The sequence below is a fragment of the Eutrigla gurnardus genome (genome assembly GCF_963514095.1).
Source record: "Eutrigla gurnardus genome assembly, chromosome: 14".
NCBI lineage: Eukaryota > Metazoa > Chordata > Actinopteri > Perciformes > Triglidae > Eutrigla > Eutrigla gurnardus.
The window spans coordinates 20,191,772-20,213,073 of NC_139937.1; the positions used below are offsets into that span (position 1 = coordinate 20,191,772).

Sequence of the window (21,302 nt, forward strand, 5' to 3'; positions counted from 1 at the left end):
CCCCCCCCCCCCTCGCTCCGCCGCTGCGTGGGTTCCCACGATGACCCCGGCGCTCCCCGGAGACGGGATCATCGCTCCGTTAGGCTGGCCGCGCCCGATAACGCCGTCAGCAGATAACAAACGGGGATCTGTATGTGACGCCGCCGAGGCAGCAATGTGAGGTCCGTCTGTGAAATCTGTGCTTCACATCAGTAGGAGGACGGAGGAGTTCCTCCTCCCCGGCTTGTCTGAACAAAGAATGGACACCTCGCTCCCAAGCTGCGAGGGAAGGAAGGAGGAGAGGAAGGAGGGAGGGAAGGAAGGAAGGCTCGGTGTAATAATGGCGGCGGCGAGAAAAAAGGATGAGTCATGTCACCGTTAATGAAAGCATCCATGGCATCTTTGTGGAGTCTTGGTCGGCATCATCAGCACAATGTTATCTACCTCTGTTCCCGGGCCGAGTGGCGGCAATGATGATGGCGGCGGCGGCGGACCTCTCAGGACGCCGCGTGGCACTAGACGCACTAGAGACCATTAAAGACAGGCGGCGGCACCTGGAGACGGAGGGAACGAGGGGGACAAGAGACCGGAGAAAACGAAACCGAGAGCGTCACATTACGAAGAGGATGAGGACAAGGAGGAGGAGGTGAAATGAATTCTGTCTGACTGTGTTTTCATAATTAGACCTCTATATGTGAGCCTCCTCAGCGTCGACGGCAGAATTTAAATATGGAAGAAAATAAATACAGTGGAGTCTTTCATCGTTCATGACGAAGAGAGATTCATGAGTTTTGAATCAATTGTGTTGTAAATAAATCCGTCAGACTGTGTGATGTTTCTTTGTCTCATGTAAAAGGCCGAAGTGACACACTTCTTCTGAGTTTTGAGCTCCTTTCCCTCCAGAGAGAGTTACAGTAATGAGTCATGTTGTAACAGTGCCCCCTAGTGGCGGTGGTGAGCATCGGTCTCGGGTGTGTGCAGGCCTCACTCACACTGAAGCAGGGAGGTTAGAGGAAGCTTCTGTTTCATAACCATGACTCTCATGTTTCAGACGTAGATTGACTTCTTGCCGAGTCACAACACAAACGCTTGTCCCGTAACGGCGAGATAATGGCGGCCATGACAGGAGGCCTGAAACCAAACACTACACAACACAGCAACACAACACCCATCAGTGAGATGTGCACCTGACCCTCATTATGCAAATGTGCAGTAATGAGCCTGGAACCTGCTGCTGTAATGAGTCGCTGCAGAGCGGAGGACGATTCCAGTTAATGACATCACACTGAGACCCCGTTTACCTCACACACAGGAAATGTGTTTTTAAAAGGGACCCCGTCCACAGTCCCACTAACGTCCACGCAGCCGAGAGGCTGAACAACATTTCCTGAGTATTTTTGCCACCTGCCACAAACATGTGCTGCTATTCTGGCGGCCGTCAGCCATTGACCTGACAGACGAGTGTGGGGGGAGAGAACACCTGTCAGCGTCAGGTGGAAGCCCTCAGCAGCAGCGACGCCGCCGCCGCCTCGCCGGCAGCCTCAGTGTGATTCCAGGTTCGGCAGCACCGAGGGACTGCAGGTGAGCAGACTTCTCTTTCCTGGTTTCTCCTCGTTTTTCTGCCGTGTTTCTGAACCTCACTGCCCATGAGCCTTTGCGGCGGCCTGACTCCCCTGTGCTGTTCTGTCTGGTAGCTTTTCCACGGCGGAGACATTTCCCTGAATCAGCGTCGGAGAGGACTTCACCGGGTTGCTACCATGCATGTAGGTGAACTGAAGACAACACTCACATTACACCTGTCTCAAGTCATCTCCTCGTGGAAGAATGGATTCTTATTGTCAGCAGCGATATGTTAAAATAGCCGACCCGGACGGAGATTAGTCCGGCCTTTTTTTTTGGAGATGTCCCCTCTTCCCTTTCTGTTTCCTCAGCTCAGCAGTTAAGCGGGGCGTCGCATCTGGAGGTCTCCAACCCTCTGAAGATGTACGGCCTGTACCTGGAGGCCGTAAACGATTACATCAACGAGTCCTATGGCGAGGACGTGTGGAGGCTGATCGAGAACCGGGCCGAGATCCCCCACCTCAAGTTTGCCCGGCACCAGATGTACAAGTAGGTTTCCCTCCGATGCTGGATATCCAACACGCCGCTGCCGGTTAACCATCGCAGGACACATCACGGTTTACTAGATGTATTGTTATACTCATTTAAGAAAATATTATTCAGTTGACTTACAATGATACTTGAAAGAAAGAGAATTATAATATCAAATATAATAATAAACGTGATTATAAAATATATTATTTTTCAATATTCATTGTTTTTTTATTTTGGAGAGAAATAGGTTAAGAATTGTGTGCTAATTTGTTGTATAATAATAATAATAATAATATTTAAAAGTCGGTACTCTTAATTTTGGGAGCCAATCGAGTCAACTCTTTCAGAATAAATCTTAGTGTTCCAAATGAATGGATTATCTCGGTAGAGATGCTTGGGCCTTTTATTTTGAAACAGAAACAGGAAGTACATGTTAATCTGTTTTCATGTGTGTGACGTTCTGTGGAGCATTATTCTCTTACAGCAGCGTCACATCACTGATTTATTACAGAAGAACCCAAGGGAGGAAGGTGTAATGGACTTTTTACTAATAATATTTTAATATAGTTCATAGAGTCAAATGTTGCCTGCAGCATCAACCTGATAATTAATAGTTGACTTAACGACTGTTGCAGTCTCAGGATCATTCTGAGTAATACGTATTTTGATCTGCAGAGTTTAATCAGCTCTGGCGTTATAAATCTGAACGATCGTTGGAGGAATCGGCTGCTCTGCTTGGGTCTTCTGGTTTAGGACACCAGGCTTTGCAGTCTGCAGCAGACCTGCTTGTGATCCTGTACTGGTCTGAGTCTAATGGGTGATTGAGTTTTGTCGGGTCAGAGACCAGCTGAGTGATTAACTTTCCTCGACTTCACAGTGACAACCTGATCCTGCGGTTGGCGAAGGCGGCGGGAGAAGTTCTGGGGAAAACCCACGACGAGCTGATGTACGCCTTCGGGGTCTACATGGTGAAGAGGATCGGAAACTATGGATACGAGCGGATCCTCAAGGTCGTACATCGACCCGACTTTGGTTGTCTTTATCAATTCTAAGTCTACGTTGTTGTTGTCTACGATGTTTTCTATGTTTACGTTGTTGCTGTCTGCATTGTTTTTTACGTTGTTTTTTACGTTGTCGTCTGTTGTTGTCGTCTACATTGTCGTCTACGTTGTTGTTGTCTGTTGTTGTTGTCTACATTGTTTTTCATGTTGTTATTTACGTTGTCTACATTATTGTCGTCCATGTTGTCATCTGTCGTTTTTTACATTGTTGTCTACATTGTTGTTGTCTACATTGTTGTTGTCTACGTTGTTGTCGTCTACGTTGTTGTCTACATTGTTGTCTACGGTGTTGTCGTCTACGTTGTTGTCTACATTGTTGTCTATGCTCCACGTTACATTAGCAACCACACGCGCGCTTGGCGAGCGAGTTTTTTAACATTTCAAAATCGATGGTCGGTGTGTATTATGAGGCAACCTCATTACCGCTGCAACCAACCAGTGAAAGCATCACTTCAAACACATTTATGTCAACTAAAGAAGATCCCAGTTATTAACATCTGAGAGCAGCGGTTACCTATCTGTGGGGTTAACGGTGAGGAGATAGGCCTACATTACATAATGACTATGATGAAATGTAAAACGTTTTTTTTTATAAACCCGGGTTACTGTCCGCGGTTTAATCATCGCCCTCCTCCATCTTTTTCAAGGTTTTGGGACGCAACGTTCGCGACTTCATCAACGAGCTGGACAACCTGCACGAGTACTTCCGCTTCTCCTTTCCCAAAGTTCAGCCTCCGAGCTTCTGCGTGGAGGAGGAGTGTGAGACGAGCCTGACGCTGCACTACCGCAGCACCCGCAAGGGCTTCACGCAGTTCGTCAAAGGTAACGGGGGTTGCAGCGGGCGGAGGCGTAGCGCAGCGGGGTGAGCGCGGCAGGGTGAGCGTGGCGGCGCAACGGGCGGAGCGCAGTGGGGACCGGAAACGTCCACAGAGGACCGCCAATCACCAACACAGCCATGATCGTTTTTTTTCCAATAAAAAGGTCACATGGTCTCCACAGGAAGGGGCGGGACTTAGCCTCTTTAAGTGTAATACATAACAAATTAATAACTGTGTTGTTTGGTGTCTTCAGGGTAAAAGATAACTTCCAACATATTATTAAAGGCCACGTCAGGATTTCTTCATATTTTCCATAAACAGCGTTTGTATAAATTATTCCACCTTTAATCTAGATTTCAGTGTAAAAGGTTTGAGAATGAACCGTCTCTACATGAGTTGATATAGTGCACATAAACCAACCTGCACCTTCAGCTGAATTACTAGGAGGAGATCATAAAAGCTGAATCATGTTCACCGGTTCAGAAAGCAGTTCTGCAGTAAATGACAACGCAGGAAAGATATTCAAGACATCGGTGAACTGCAGGTTTCCTATAGTTTTAATTTAAAATATTAAATCACGGAGAACGGGAGGAAGAGTACAAAGTCAAAATAAATACACAAGTAAAATAAAGTATTTGTACTTTGTTACTGTGAAACCGTGACTCTAGTCGACCCCCCCAGTTTAAACAACACGTGACCCCTATGACCCCCATGACCTCCCTGACAGCCCCCCTCCCCCCACCTGTCACCTGCAGGGCAGCTCTCCCAGGTGGGCCGGCAGTTCTACAACACGGACATCGAGGTGGAGATTCTGTCCAAAGAGGAGACGGAGAAGATGACGTATGTGGTACGTAGTCCGGCCGAGGTCGAGGGCCAGCACTTAGATCAACATTTGTCAAGATTCGTCAGGATTCCACACGCGGGTCAGTTCAGGACCCAGACCAGACCCCACTGGGATCCGATGTTGGCCACAATACAATCTAACGGGAATCAAACATTCAGGCGCTCTAGTGTGAACGTAGACTAGGTGACAAACGATGCTAACAACCAGCATCTATGCTAGCTAACTTCCCATGAATGTACAATTGTCATCTTATAGGTGTTTATCAATTGGGCTAGATGCTAGCGGTAGCTTTCACTTGTTGTCGTAGCAACAGCTATGGCTAGTTTATAAAGTCCCAAATTTGCAACTTTATAAATGTGTCAATGTTACCTCGTTAAGACTATGACTCGTTGACTCTCTGACTCGTTGACTCTCTGACTCGTTGACTCTCTGACTCATTGAATCTTTGACTCGTTGCCTCTGACTTATTAACTCAGGGGTGTCAAACTGATCCAGTAAAGGGCCGTGTGGCTGCAGGTTTTCATTCCAACCAAGCAAGAACACACCTGACTTGACTTATTCACCTACCTGATTGGCCTTCACACCTTGATTGGTTGGATCAGGTGTGTTCTTGCTTGGTTGGAATGAAAACCTGCAGCCACACGGCCCTTTACTGGATCAGTTTGACACCCCTGTATTAACTCATTGACTCTGACTCTCTGACTCTGACTCGTTGACTCCTCCAGGTCTACAAGATGAACTTCGACAACGCCGCCTTCAAGCACCGGATGCCGCAGCAGAAGACGGCGCCGGGCTACGAGAAGCTGCCGATGAAGCGAGGCATCTTCTTCGACATGTTCCCCTTCAGCGTCATCTTCCGCCGCGACATGACCATGTACCGCATCGGGGACGGCCTCAAGGAGGTGTTCTCCGACCTACAGGGTCAGAAGGTCAACGAGGAGTTCACCCTGATCCGGCCCATGCTGGAGTTCACCTGGGACAACGTGAGTCCAACATCAGGTTTAACATGCTGAGTGGGTCAGCTGAGCCGGTCTGAAGTGGTCTGACCCGGTCCGTGGTCTCTCCTCAGATCTACACGCATCTGAACAACGTGTTCGAGCTGCTGTCGAGAGCCGTGGTGGAGAGCAAGCAGAAGGTCAACATCCCCAAACTGAGCAAGGACGAGTCGGAGGAGAGCGAGGAGAACGAGAAGGCCAATAGGGAGGAGGAACGAGGTACGACTCGCTCCATCATCTCACTATGAATAATTTATAGACAAAAGGCTCATTTCAGACCACCACACGTCCATCAATCCCTCATTTATGTCCAAGGTCGTCCATCTGGACGGAGCGCCATCAAATATTCATCATATACTTGGCTGGAAATTAATCTCAGGCTCCTTTTGTTTTATAATTAAGTCAAACGTCCTCAAACACTAACAAAACAAGGCGATGTCGTGTTCTAGTTCATCAGATGCATTCTTCTGTTTTATCGTGTTTCCAGACGTAGAATCCGTCCTCACACTAAAACAACGCGTATTAAAATGCTTTGTGAAGGAGTTTAACGTCGGCTCAGTGCCGTTTCAGTTGGAGAGAGTTGTTTAATCTGCCAGAACTCTTTTATACCGTCATTTATATTTAATGTAATTTATTTCTGTCTGTAACTCTACAGGCGTTTCAGTGTCGAAGGAAAGTGAACAGGAAAGATTTCGTTTTTAAGGAGCTTTTTCTCTCAGTGTGACTTTTTACATCTGTTAATAAAACGATATGAAACTGCTGCATATTTCTAAAGTTGTAATTATCTCAAGAGGGAAATTAAAACACTATTTGTATCTTAAAGTGGAGCTGAATAATTCCAGTCTCTGTCGTTGTCATGGTGACAGGACATAACGTTGATTGGCCGGTTAAAAAGATGAGCTCACCACCATCTCCGACTTTGATTGATTGATGGATGTCATGACATTGTTGGTCGGTACTAGATGATGTAAGCACGTCATATTTGGGAAGGGAAGATAAAATATTGGATTTTCCTGAGAAATGTTTTTTATATTTGTAAAATATTGTTAAATTGGTGACCTATAAGAGCAGAGATTTGCACTTAAAGGGTTAAAAAAAGTTATTTTTCATTTCAGCTCAACTTTAAATTGACAATCACGTGTAATTTATGGTCGAATTCAAACCAGATAAAAAAAATATGTGGCTCTCCATCGAATACTTTACATATTGATCCAGAATAAGGTCCGATGGGGAACAGAGAAGGGGCGGGGCTTAGCCTCTATCTGAGAACACATGTGACCCCTTTCTGCCTGACCGGCTGATCTGAAGTCAGCACAGCGTCCTAACACCTCCCCCCCGTCCTCATCAGAGTCCAAGCTGGTGGAGGAGATGAAGGGCTCAGACCAGGAGTACAGCAGCTCCCTGAACCAGTACAACAGCTCCACCAACTCTGGAGGGGAGGACATCGAGCTGCTGGCCTTCCAGACCGTCACCGGTCAGAGACCTGGCACTTCCTGCCTGCACGTTTTTTGTTTTTTTTAATGGCCGGCGTCCTGTTGACCCGTCTCCGTGCTTCTCCATAGGAAAGTGCAGTGAGACCATCTTTGAGGACATGCGGGAGCCCCCCAAGAAACCTCTGCATCTGAAGGGCCAGATGAAGTACGTCCCCCAGTGGGACTCCCTCATCTTCCTGGGGACCCCCATGTAAGACCACAGACCAGATCCCGTGTTAGAGTTCACTGATTCACAGATGTATGAATGCTCGTTCAGGGTTCCTCTCTCTCTTCTCCTCGTTGAAGCATCGAGACGGTGGAGGACATGATAAAGATGGGGGTCTACGTCAACGACCTGAACCTGCACGACTCCAGCAGAGAGCTGATCCTGGCCGGGACGCAGCAGTCGGCTGAGCTGCAGCTGGCCCTGGATCAGGTGATGAACCGCCTCATGATCCTCCGTCTGCAGGGACGTCGGCCACCAACAGTCTTCTAAAATGACATAAGTGTATGATTGATGAGTTGAACTATACGATACGCTGAGTTCACTGAAGGTAAGAGCAGCCGGGTCTCGGTCCGAGTCCAGGTGAGTCCAGGCGAGAGCTCGGCTCCCGTATTGATTTCAGCCATTTAAATCCACTTCAGTCATGCAGGAGGAATGTGGATTAAGAGGATTAGAGGAAGCAGAGAGGGTTTCTGGGCTTTCAGAGGGGTGAGACTGTAACGGTAGACTCTTTTGTCCCGGTTCGGATCCTGCAGGAGCAACAGAAGTACGCTCAGCTGCAGGAAATCATCAAAAAGCTGGACGAGGAGAAGAAGAGAGGGGACTCGCTGCTGTACGCCATGATCCCTAAAGCCGTGGCCGACCGCCTCAGGAAGGGGATCACCGCTCTGGAGACGTGCCAGGTACGACGGCATGATGCCAGCATCAGAATACAGCTGATGGATGAGGTCATAGTGAGGTCATAGTGACATGTCGAGCTAAGTTGATGTGAGAGAAAAGATCTCATCTGTGAAAATATTTGTTTCTTCGCGATACAAAGTGATTCGAGTTTTTAGGGTTGATCATATTTTGATGATGACGTGATGAATAGCGGTCTCTCCGTGTGAGGTCGTACTGACTCCCTGTCTGTCTGCGCCCCAGGTCTTCCCAGACGTGACCATCCTGTTCAGCGACGTGGTGAAGTTCAACGAGATCTGCATCCACATCACGCCCATGCAGGTGGTGGACATGCTGAACGAGATCTACATCGTCTTCGACACGCTCAGCGAGAAGCACAACGTCTACAAGGTTGGTGGCAGGAAGTCGCTCAGCGGGAAGGTCGTCTTTGACCTTTACCTGGTTACGGTTATTGTTGCTTTCTAAACTTAAACAGTAAAAATGAAGGTTTAAGGTAAAAAAAAGGTCTGATCAGCTTGTTGAAACGTGACGTTCAAACTGGACAAAAACCTAAATACCCGAAACCTGTAATAACTATAAGTAATATATTATATTTGGATCAGCTCAGACATATTTACAGAAACAAACATCCCGGTGTTTCATGTCCTCCCCCATCTGTCCAGGTGGAGACGATCCGGGACGCCTACATGGTCGTGGCCGGCGTCCCCAACAAAACCACCTTCCACGCGCACCACACCTGCGACATGGCGCTGGACATGCTGAGCTCCATAGACCACCTCAAAGACCCGTCCACCGGGGACAACATCCAGATCAGAGTCGGTGAGGACCACGGCGCTCTGGCGGCTTCGCCATGACATCACTCACCAAATTAATATAGTTTTACGACAACAAGCAGGAACGTGTTGGTTTAATGCTGACCGCTCACATTAGTCCAGAGACCAGACCAGACTATGTGGGGAAACCAGAGAGTGTCTGTGGTCCCCCAGAGGTCTAGATAGTGGCTCACATTAGTCCAGAGACCAGACCAGACTATGTGGAGAAACCAGAGACTCTCATCTAGAGATCTTACAGAACAACAGAGAGATTATTTAGAGGTGAAGCTCACAGTTCAGGTACCGTTTCCTTCCTGTCACAAGGGGGCGCTGTTTTCACGCCAACATCTTACATTGAGTTGAAGGAGTCTGGATAAATGCTGGAGAGGGATTTATAGTGCAGGGGAACTTCTGCAATGAGAAGGTGGATCCAGGTGTTTTCTGAAGAACATCATTGACCCCCCCAGGTATCCACTCCGGCATGGTGGTGGCCGGCGTGGTCGGTCTGAAGATGCCTCGCTACTGTCTGTTCGGCGACACGGTGAACACGGCGTCCAGGATGGAGAGCAACGGCGTGGTGAATACACACACCCGCATGTTGTTGTACACCAGAACACACACATTATATATACACACACTTCATCATGTTTGGTGGAGAGGGAGGCGGTTTGTGTGAAAAACACGGAATGACCTGTCATTTTTGTGTTTTCACTTCCTGTTTAATGGTTTTCAAAGGTTTCAGTGCAGATAGAGCTGGTTTCTCAGACCTGGTTGTGTGTGTGTGTGTGTGTGTGTGTGTGTGTGTGTGTGTGTGTGTGTGTGTGTGAGAGCAGGGCATGCAGATCCACATCAGCCAGACCACCAAAGACCACCTGGAACACGAGCCCTACATCATCGAGGAGCGGGGGAAGATCTTTGTGAAGGTGATGAGGACACGGCGGGTCCATCCTGTTTTCTCGCTGCGAGTCTTCCAGCTCGTTATTCAACGATCACGTGTTTGATGTCAAGCGCCACACCTGTTTGTGCCGGCAGACTTCCTGTTGAAGCCAACTCTGACTCGTCAGAAAGGCTTTTAATAATGAGGGATTTATATTCATCATTCAAGAAGCTCACTATCAGGATGTGAGAAATAAAACTTGATTTAAAGAGTAGAGGATACAAAAATACAAGTTTTAATTTATCTCCATTAATGCAGAGTGTAGGACGGAGTACACAAAGCAAACGGAGTCGGGGGGGCAGACATAAACAAGTTGCTTGGTTCTGCTAACACTGGATGTTTGCCGTTGCTATGACAACAAGCGAAAGCATCTTAGCCCACCTGCCTGATCAATAAACACCCATAAGATGACACTTTGGCCTCAGATCAATAAAACCAACAATAAGCATCAGCATCATCATCCTAAGGACCTTAACGAGGCGTTGTCACACGTCGGGATGGATTCATTAGTACCTTCATGTACCTTCATGGGACGTTAGCTAGCATAAATAGCATCGTAATAAACCCCTCCCCCTCGCTCGGCTCCATGTGTTGTGGCCCTGAAACGCCGTCGTAGGGAGACCTTATGATTTCTGAACATCTAATTCAAGATGATTGGGTTGTTTTTTGAGTGACGTCACCATGACAACGTCCACTTCCTGTAGATGGACCACGTCTAACACAGCGTCCTGGCCAACAGGGTAAAGGCTACATGAAGACCTACTGGCTCAAAGGGAAGAGGGATCTGTCCTTCAAGACCCCCGCGGAGCTCCGGTACAGCAGCGAACAGAAGGACTGCGAGGACAAGAGCTCTACTGGGTGAGTAGAACCTCCTCTGATCCGGTCTCAGTCTGGACCCAGATTACCCCCCTCAGCACCAGACAGGAAGCCCACTGAGGCTGTTTGAGGAGCTGGTGTGTGTTTGGAGGAGTCATGCAGACCAGGAACTGAACAATATAGTGAAACTGTGAACCAACACAAACACAAAGCAGCCCAGCAGCTCAAAACCCGAATCTGGATCATCATTATACATTATACATGTATTGATCCTGTTGGAAATGGGTGCAATAATGTCAGAGGACAAATCTGATGATCTGGAATATGATTATAGAGCAGGAACCAACCTGATGGTCTCACTGATCCACTGCTTATTATACAGGGAGAGGACTATAGAGGACTATATATAGAGGACTATGTAGAGGACTATGTAGAGGACTGTGTAGAGGACTATGTCGAAGACCATATAGAGGACTATGTCGAAGACCATATAGAGGACTATGTAGAAGACCATATAGAGGACTATGTAGAGGAACATGTAGAGGACTGTGTAGAGGACTATGTAGAAGACCATATGGAATGGATCATGTAGAGGACTATGTCTGGATAGTGAGTCTGTAGTAGTGATGGAGGTCCTCCAGGACCCACTAACCCTCTGCCTGTAAACCTCCAGCTCCACCAGCGAAAACACGAAGTGTTTGGGCTCCAACCTCAACATCCCCAGCAGCGAGGACCAGGCCGAGGGGAAGCCGAGTCCCAGCGACCTCCCGCTGGACCCGCCGCCGCCACCAGAGGCCACTAATGAGCCCCCCGCCATTTCAGCCGAGCCTCAGGAGAAGGAGGGAGCCAGAAAGACTAAGAACAACAAGGGCGCCAGGCTGGAGGTGCCGCAGGCCACCACCGTGGTGCTGGAGCCCCCCTCGCCCACCGACGGTCTGGAGAACCCGGGTCCACTACTCAGCATGAAGAGGCACAGCTTCAGGCAGCAGTACGCCAAGCTGCCCACCGGCCTGCCCATGCGCAGCGCCAGCTGCTCCATCCTGTGATGTCACGGCGTGAGGTCACGGCGTGACATCACATGACGACTCTGCACACATCATTGCAGTTCACATACTTTCACCGTGTTGTAACATTCGTGGTTAGTGATGACCGGCCAGTTAGACATGTCGTGAGACGTTCAGGCTTCCAGAAAAAAACTGCAATTTAAACCAAAAAACCACCAGTGAGGCTTTTAAATATTTTCCACTTTTACTAAAAGGCAACGTTTGTGAAACATTTACCAAACGCTTCAGAACTTTGATTGCAAGACGCACTCAAAGTGTCTAACTTCAAAATGCAGGATCACTCACACGTAAGAAATGGAGAATGTGCTGTTTTTAAACATCGGTTACATAAACAGCATGAATATTTAACAATTTACAGATTTCACAACATGCCTCCTTCATGTCGCCTGTTCACAGGAACAGGAAGTAGATCTTCTCGCCGCACTAACAGCACATGCAGACTAACTTCATCAGTTGTTCAGTTTATTTCTTTATTTATGCTATTTGGTGTCTTACATGTTATTATGTTCCAGCTCTATGAGACATTCATCATATAACCGCTACAGGAATTATGTGAAAAATGTACACTGTCAACAAATCACGGGATGTTTTGGAAAATTAAGCTATTTTATGACTTTTTAACTGAGAAGGAACTCTAATAATTCTATGGATGCTTCGTAGACATGGAGGTTGTATTTTCCTTTGTTTAAACTAGACGTGTAGTTCTCAGTAGGCGTTTTGGTTGTTGGCTCTGTGTTTGTCTCCGTGTGATATGATAAAGATTATTTATATAAACCTGGATGTACAGACACTAAAACTGCTGTTTTCATTTGTCTGTCATTAAGATCACGATGCCGTCTCTCATCTACTCGTTAAACAGAAACCGACGCATGTCATCAGCGTAGAAACAAGAAGCATCAGAGTCTCTGTGGGGGGACAGGATCCCCCTTTGGACCTGGACTTGGCTTCTTAGACTCTCTGGAGACGTTTAACATGAACAACAAACTAGAAACTCGCTGAAGGAACGAGGGGAAGAGTAACAGGTCCTCTTTGACTGCAGCACTTTGACGAGAGCCTTGTGACAAGCTAACTAGCCTCTAGCTAACTAGCCTCCAGCTTAGTAGCCAGACATCCATCTGCAGAGCTGCGTTGGCTCTCCTTCTGGAGAACTGCTACAACACTTTAAAATCCCGGCTGAGCCTGAAGGCACCATGTCGGCAAGACGCCGTTTTCTGCTTCACATCTTCAGCTGCAAGTTAAACTCGTGAACTTCGGGAGGAAGAGGAGCCGAAGAACAAGAGGCTAACCTTCACTTTCATCGCTATGACTCAGCAGAACAACTCCTGGTCCTGGTTCTGGTTCTGGTGAGGGGGCAGGCATTTCTAACCAACACACTCAGAGGTTGACCAATCAAGACAGAGGGCCAGCTGACCAATCAGGGCTTTTTGGGGAGGGAGGGGCAGGAGTTAAAACAGCATTTCAGAGAGCATGAAAACATGTAAACCTGTTCTAGTAGTAAATTGAATACAAATAGCATATTCATTTCTATCAACCAGGGACCAGGATTAATGAGAGACTAGGATCAATCAGAGACTAGGATCAATCAGGGACCAGGATCAATGAGAGACTCTCTCTGGTTCCCAGAAGTTCTTCACATATATAAAAACCCAAGTGAGAGCTGATGTGGAGGAAGTGAATCCCTGTTAGCTGCAGACCGATCAAATGAAATCTCCCTGAACCGTTGATCCGTCTCACCGCGCCGCGAGCGGGAAGATGGAGCGCCGATAAGCTCGCCAAATCCCTCGCCGAATCCTCCGTCCCATTCAGCCTGCAGACCTGCAGGCGTAGTTACCTGACCTCTGTGGTTATGAGGTCAGTTATTCCCTTCTTAGTCACCGGGTGATAACACGCTGCCATAGTGTGTGTGTGTGTGTGTGTGTGTGTGTGTGGCTGGAAGGTCCAAACAATCCTTTAATGAAACATAAGTGAAATAATTGAAGTTCCTCTGATTATCTCATAACCTGAAGAGTGTGTGAGCCGAGTACAGTACGGCGGTGAGGCAGGTACACACACACACACACACACACACACACACACACACACGAAGCAGAGTGCTCCTCGCTGATGTTTCCTTGTGAGATGTCATTACACGATAAAGAGGAAGCCATCAGGAAACCGCTTAAGCACTACTTCCTGTCTGTTGCCACGGTGACAGACCTCATTCTGCAGTTGCACAGTTAACCGTGGCTCTGCCCCAGCAGGGCTGCAGAGTGGGAGGCCAAACAAAGAGGCAGGTGTGTGTCAAGATCTGGATGGGAGGCTCTGGTGGGCCGGCGCTCCCCTCCAGACACTCCTTAGTCCAGCTGGGTTCTCAGCGTGACCTTTAACCCCGGCGTCTGGTAACCATTAACGCTTGCGCGAATCTATTGGACGGCGGCGTGGGCCAGCAGCTGGTTGCCATTCACATAAACCCACAGATCAACAGTCGGAGGATCGGGGGACACTTCCTGGTCCTAAATGAATCGCTGGATTCAGGACTCCGTGTTTGCTGATGTTGCCGAGACTCGTTGCTCCGGCGTGAACAACAAGCGTTGATTATAATCTATATCACCCACATCTGGATTTATATTCCACTCAAACAAGGGTTAAACGGCTCAAACAGAGCTCCATTCATACAGGGTTGGTAGAGGTGCTGGAAATCCTTGAAAACACTTGAATTTTAGTGTGGTGTTTTCAAGGTTTAAAAAGTGCTTGAAGTGCTTGAAATGCATATGTGATGACATAATATATGATATAACAGAGAAAAGAAGATCTCCATATTTGAGGGACTGAAAACCGGGGAGCAACTTCATTGGAAAATACAAATATATGACACGTGCTTCCATCAGCTGGTCCCGACCAATGATATCACGACGTGTAGAAACACGCTACTCACTGTTGTGATTCTACCTTGAATAGGAGACACATGGGAGGGGGGGGGCTCTGACAGGAGCTGCATTCCAGCCAAGGTGAACACACAAAAAAAGGGTTAAGCCCCTCCCCTTTCAGCTGGCTGCATCCCGGGATTATGGGTAAATTCTTTCTGGGGTTTTCACTTGTCAGAACAAGCAGAGGCCAAACGTCAGCAATACAGGAGAGAGAGAGGGGGGAGAAGGGGGAGAGAGATAGGGGGGAAGAGAGAGAGGGGGAGAGAGAGAGGGAGAGGGAGGGGAAAGGGGGAAGAGAGTAAAGGGAGGGAGACAGCAATAGAGAGGGAGGGAGAGAGAGTGATAGAGAGAGGGAGGGGGAGAGAGAGAAAGAGCGCGAGAGAGAAAGCAAGAACGAGCGAGAGAGCGCCAAGGTGTGACGAGAGAGAGAGAGAGAGAGAGACACACACAGACACACACACACACACACACTCACTCTCAGAGGGGTGTGTCATAGCACTTTAGTTCCTCAAGGAAGTACAACTGAACATTATCTTAAGACGGCAGCAGCACGGACAGAGGCGCTGCAGGAGGGCTGAGGGGGTTCAGGTTCTGGTTCTGGTTCTGCTCTCGCTGGACATGAAGGGGTCTCGCTAAGCCAACGAGTGGAGACCAGAGAGACCGACACAGACCAGCAGGGAGGGGGACCCGTCACACAGGTAAGACCACCTCTGCTATGTTCATGTGACAAGTTTAACTAAGTAGTAAATCCTCCGGGTGCAGGTTCGGGTTGCGTTGCCTCGTTGTGTGTAGTTGAGGAGCTCGTTGACCGCCGCCGGCGAGGAGAGAGACTCGGACAGGGACTCGGACCGGGACTTCCTGTCACCTCCCCATCTGGGGTTTGGAGATGTTCACATGCTGGGACAAGTCCGGCGGTGTAGGACTCACGGGTGTTTTCTCGCACGTTGCTCAACTCAGATCCCTGGTGGACTTTCCCTCCTCCGCTGGCCTCCTTCGATCCGGAGCGTAGAAGTCTCAGATAAAGGCCGGGTTACGGGTGTGATGTCACTCACGGCCCGAAAACGAGGGGCGAATGCGAGCCGAGGGGCCTCGGCGCCCTTTTTTGAGCCCGCTGCTGCTTGTTTCGCTTCCCTTCGAGGCGTCGCAGCTGCGTTGAGCAACGGCAGCTCACAGGAGTTGTGCAATATTGAGAGAGAAACTGCAATATCTGCTTTTTAGAGGAAATGATTCATCAGAAGGACAAAAACAGAAGATTTGTCAAAAGAAGGCGCCACCAGACGGAAAGTTAAACAGAAGTTAAAGATAGAGAGCAGACCCACGTGAACCTGGTTTAATCCACGCTGGTTCATCAGCAGGAGAGGCTGAACAGTCATTACGACCCTCGTTGCTCAGCGTTGACCTTTCACCTATGACCTCCTCGTTTTCATCTGAAGCTCTTCTGTTGTTGTTTTCTGGAACGTTCTCATTGTGATCCGATCAAAGGCTGCAGCTAACAGACCTGACGGGAGTCAGAGAGGATGTTCAGTAACGAGGCAACCTCTCGTTCTAAATGGCCTTAAAGCTGCATTCTCTCTGCTGGCCACCAGGGGGCGACTCCTCTCTGCTTGTATAGAAGTCTATGAGAAAATGGTCCTACTTCTCTCTTGATGTATTATCTCAGTAAACATTGTAAACATGAGTTTATGGTCTCAATCTCTAGTTTCAAGTCTTCTTTAATCCAGCATGATGTTCATTTAGTACATTATGGTCCATTTAGAGTCCACCAGACCAGAAAGCAGGGGATGCTTTAGGGGGCGGGGCTTACCTGCTGATTGACAGGTCTCTACCACGCTACCAATGCTAGTTACCTGTAAAGTTGACCTTGAATCATGAAACTAAATGTGTTAGCAGCTTCACACCAGAATCCACATGGATCCAGATCCAGTAAGGGTGCTGCTCTGCCGATTGTGTTCATCAGATCCATCCGTCGCCCCTCCACACTCCAAATATGGTCACTTCCTTTTACTGGTGGCAAGAATCCAAAATGCCGAACTCAAGGTTTTAAAAGTCCAATGGGCGACTACGGATTAATCTACATACTTAAACTCACAAACATCCTGGAAACGACACACACACACACACACACACACACACACACACACACACACACACACACACACACACACACACAGGTTCCTACATGTATGTAAACACTGAGGCTGAATGCTGGAGTCGTCTCAGGAATGCTAAATATTTACCTCTCTGCCTGGACGTCTCCACCAATCAGCTGCCCTCAACCAGACTCAGACTCCTGCTGGATCTCTGAGACCAGGTTCTGTTCTCCGTGCTCAGCCCTCAGCTGGGAAACAAACACTAGAGCCGGTAACTTCAATCCGTCCGTGGAGGAAACATCGATGCTCCGCACTCAGAAGTGTCCTCGATGTGGCCGACGGTCGTTACGGTGAAGAGGTTTGATGCCGGCGAGCCGCTGCCACGCTTCAAGGCTCTCTTCAGAACGGCCTCCATCTGATCTCAGACCTGCATTCAACAAACAGCGTTTGTTCATCTCACGTCCCTGACATTCCTTTTATGAAATACGCCGATGTTGAAGTATGAATGTGAAACATCACGCTGCTCCACGTCCATCATCTCAATTCAGGGAAATTAATCTAATGAACGTTCTTTAATTCCCCGCGGGGATCCGAACAAAGCCCACGTTACAATGTGACACTTTCTTTGATTAATATGGATGTTGCTGCTGGGATCCACTTAATGATGTGGGGGGTTGCCATGGTGAAGGAATGAGTTGAAAAACCTGTAAATGAGTCGGCCTTTCTGTGTTTGTGGTTCGATACCTGAAATTACAGCGGTGGTGCCGATCAGCCAAACCTGCATTCTGAGGTTCATCTGAACCTTTCCCTGATTGGATCCTTCATGGCCCGACGTATCCCAGGATGCATTTTGGCGACGGGATGTTGGATGTGACGGGATCAGCAGCAGCAGCAGTAAACTCTCTGAGCCTGAAATCTATCATGCAGCATCAGATTCTCAAATATCATATCTGACTGGAACGAGGCCAGAGACCATGTTTCTAATGTTAGTTACCTCTTCTCTTTCTTAATCAACCGCAGCTGGTTGCTAGGCGACGGGAGACGCAAACAGGAAGCTGAGAGTGTCTCAGAGTGTAGATTGTGAAGGCTGATCTGTCACCAGCTAATATATAAGTGTTCAACTACTACGGCTACGGTACGTTGCCAACAAGCGGTTAAATGAGAGGACACCGTTACCACAGCGACTACTCTGCCTGGTTTACTCTTGCTCATGTGGTCCCGTTAGCCTCATGTTAGCTTAGCGAGCAGCCCCAGTTTGTTTTGTGAGTAACAGAATCCCATCAGGAACCAGTGGGAAGCCGACTTCCTGTCCAGAACACATCATTGTCTCACAGCTCCGCCGGGCTCGCCGTGCTCCGATCCCGCCTCGCCACTGATGCAATCTGGGAAGAGCAGGCTGGGACCTGCTCAGCTATGCGGTGTCCTCGCTGCTGTAGACCTGCTGTAGACCTGCCCACACAGGCTGGAGGGGGGTTCAGGGACTCACAGCTCACAGGAGATCACAGCAACGGTCTGAGGTCTCTGTGTTTAAATGTGTGAAGGAGACGCCAAACGACAGGAAGTGGCAGAGGAGACACAGAAGACGGCGCCGCAGCACTGATGCATATCGATTCCTATTATTTTACTAATTTTACTCCAAGTAGATGAAGTGGAAAGATTAACGAGTTGTAAAAGGTTCTTTATGAGAGTGTGTAGATCGGAGATGTGAGGAGGATTTATCACATCTTTAGTTTAACGATGTGGGACTTTAACCTTTCAGTCTTATTCAGAGGAGTCAAAAGTACAAACATTCTGTAGTCAAGGAGTACACATTCTTTTACTACTTGTAGTTTTTAGCACTGGCTGGATTTTCTCAAGTCAAGAAATGCAAATAAAACTAAAGTAACAAACCTGTTTTAACATGCGAGGAGTACAAAGTTAAACTAAATACTAAAGCAAAGGTACTTTGTTACTTTTCAGTGTTGACAGTCAAAGATAAAGAGTGTCGTGGTGTCGTAGCGGGCGGGTTGCATGCTGATGACCTCCCGGGGGGGGGTGGTCTGTGAGGGATTCTGGGTGTGGTCCAGGTCTCAGGGGGGGGAATTAAAGCCTCTCTTCCATGGTTCTGGTCCCTCCTGGTTCACATGTCAGGCACACAAACTAACCGACGTGACACAACAACAGCGTTCAGACGTCTGTTAGAGAAGGGTCGGCGACGTCTCGCTGAGAGGTGAACATTCAGTCTGATGAGTAAAAACCAGCGTTTGGCTGTTGAAAATGGCGGTTAACCCCGCAACCATGAGATGTGAAAATGTCGTTCTTCCTCTTTTCTGGTTTCTGCTTGTAGTCTGAGAGTATTGACCAATCACGTTGAAGCAGGCTTCGGTGTCATGCAGGGAAACAAGAACCCTGGGAACCGACCGCTTATCGTCTGATGAGGATTCAGCTTTTTTATTGGTTTAAAATGAGCTTACTTGCAGTCTAAAATCACCCAACTGTCTCCAGGCACACTTTAACCGTGAACAAATGTGTTCCTTGTCCCGTTTAGGCAACATGGACGCCTTCAGTGCCAAAGACATGGCCTTGAAGGCGCAGAAGAAGATCCTCACCAGCGTCGCCTCCAAGAGCTCCATCCAGATGTTCATCGACGACACCACCAGCGAGATCCTGGACGAGCTGTACCGGGTCTCCAAAGGCCACTCCGGCAACAGGGCGGAGGCCCAGAAGGTGATCAAGAACCTGATCAAGATCGCCGTGAAGATCGGCCTGCTGTTCAAGAACAACCGCTTCAGCACCGAGGAGCTGGGCGTGGCCACAGACTTCAAGAAGAAGCTGCACCAGGGCGCCATGACGGCCATCAGCTTCTACGAGGTGCGTTCACATGTTTCACGCCTCAATGTCCAGGATGTAGGAACGCATTAATCCCACCAGAATAATAAACTCATTAAAACAGAGGAAACAATCCTTTCATAATCGTTCAGTTCAACAGTCAATGTTTAGTTTAACTTCTCTGCTTCCATAACACGACAGAACTTTAACGGGTTTGAACCATGAGACAACAAGGTCCTTAAAGCTGCATTCTCTCTGCACTTTTCAAGGTGTATTTCCATGCTTTTCCAGCACCTTCCAGCTGTGGTAAACTACATATTTGTATCAATCCAATCCTCAGTATTCAGTCTACTTATTATGTCACTTGTTCATCACATTAAATGAGATGTTATTGTCCTCTAAACAACCAACATGATGTTTGGAGACAGCTTTTTACAGAAGGACCACAAATGAAAGGAAAACTAATTCCACTAACAGATCCACAGAAATATAATCACCAACTATTTTCATCATCTGTTCATCATCAAAAGTCATTTTTCATAAAGAAATGTCAGAAAAATGCTGTTTTCAGTCCCTCAAATATGGAGATCTTCTTTTCTCTATTATATCATCACATAAAAGAGACATTTCAAGCCCTTTCAAGCACTTTATTCTAAATCCAAGCACTTTTCAAACCTTGAAAACACCACACTAAAATCCAACTGTTTTCAAGGATTTCCAAGCACCCGTACCAACCTGAGTAACAGCATTGTGGTTCTGGTTCCAGGTGGACTTCACCTTCGACAAAGCCGTGATGGCCGAGCTCCTGACCAGCTGCAGGGATCTGCTTCTGAAGCTGGTCCAGACCCACCTCACCCCCAAGTCCCACGGCCGCATCAACCACGTCTTCAACCATTACGCCGACCCCGAGCTGCTGACCAAACTGTTCGAGCCGGACGGGCCCTTCAGACCCAACCTTACCAAGATCTGCAAAGGACTTGACAAACTGATGGAGGACGGCACGATATGACGCGCCGCAGACAGACAGACACTGGGAGAGAGCGACAGGCGGACTCGTCACAGACTCACAACTGTTGGACAAAAAAAAAGTGTCTTTCTGCTGAGGACTGGCAACGCAGGACAGGTGCTCCGAGAACCAACCGGCCCATCGTTGTCACGGAAACCGTGGGATCAAAGCAGTCGACTCGTCCCTCGAGTTTTAATGTTTAGATCAGATTCTGCATCTTTGTGACGAGGCAAGTTCACAGAAACCAAACTTGAATACAAAAACGCTGTTTTATTGGTTTATGAAAACTCACCGGATGTTAAATATTTGAGCGCTTGAGGTGTTTTCATTGAGAACTACTGATGTAACCCAGAGAGGGACCGCACCACTGTAACGCTGCACTGCCATCTGCTGGCCAACAGCAGCAACTGCATGTAATGTATTTCCTGAAGACAATGCAGCCAATAACAAAGCATGTGACCCGCAGCACATAATGACACACAGCAACACTTCAAAACATGTTGAGTGTCCAATGTTAATCTGATAATTCATGTTTTTCTGAACATTAGATCACACACACTGGTGTTATTCTTTGGTTTTACTTGGCAGACATTGTGAATAAATACAGACAATAAATAATAATCAAGCCTCCGCAGCTTCTGGAACAGTCTCAGTGTCTTTAATGCAAACCATTTACATTCGACATACATTTCTTTATCA

General features: G+C 47.9%; 2 protein-coding genes across 2 annotated transcripts; both read left to right on the forward strand.

Annotated features, from left to right (window-relative positions):
• Positions 1 to 1,960: 1,960 nt before the first annotated feature.
• LOC311024939 (soluble guanylate cyclase 88E-like) lies at positions 1,961 to 11,775 on the forward strand (the record flags this gene model as incomplete). The annotated part of the gene is made up of 16 exons (XM_084027552.1): positions 1,961 to 2,088; positions 2,951 to 3,083; positions 3,782 to 3,956; positions 4,708 to 4,799; positions 5,522 to 5,779; positions 5,866 to 6,010; positions 7,140 to 7,265; positions 7,354 to 7,474; positions 7,570 to 7,699; positions 8,023 to 8,169; positions 8,408 to 8,554; positions 8,827 to 8,983; positions 9,444 to 9,553; positions 9,810 to 9,899; positions 10,653 to 10,771; positions 11,403 to 11,775. 16 exons carry the CDS (start codon positions 1,961 to 1,963, stop codon positions 11,773 to 11,775), a joined length of 2,451 nt encoding a protein of 816 aa, XP_083883678.1.
• Positions 11,776 to 15,222: 3,447 nt separating this feature from the next.
• tnfaip8l2b (tumor necrosis factor, alpha-induced protein 8-like 2b) lies at positions 15,223 to 21,237 on the forward strand. The gene is made up of 3 exons (XM_084027558.1): positions 15,223 to 15,397; positions 19,317 to 19,639; positions 20,364 to 21,237. The coding sequence occupies exons 2-3, from the start codon at positions 19,322 to 19,324 to the stop codon at positions 20,604 to 20,606; spliced, it is 561 nt and encodes a 186-aa protein (XP_083883684.1). The 5' UTR covers positions 15,223 to 15,397; positions 19,317 to 19,321; the 3' UTR covers positions 20,607 to 21,237.
• The last annotated feature ends 65 nt before the right edge of the window (positions 21,238 to 21,302 follow it).

Bases quoted from the DNA above. Each gene is read 5' to 3' on its own strand.
- tnfaip8l2b (XM_084027558.1), top strand. From the start codon at position 19,322: ATGGACGCCTTCAGTGCCAAAGACATGGCCTTGAAGGCGCAGAAGAAG. The intron at 19,640-20,363 runs GTGCGTTCACAT...TTCTGGTTCCAG, and splicing joins CGGCCATCAGCTTCTACGAG to GTGGACTTCACCTTCGACAA.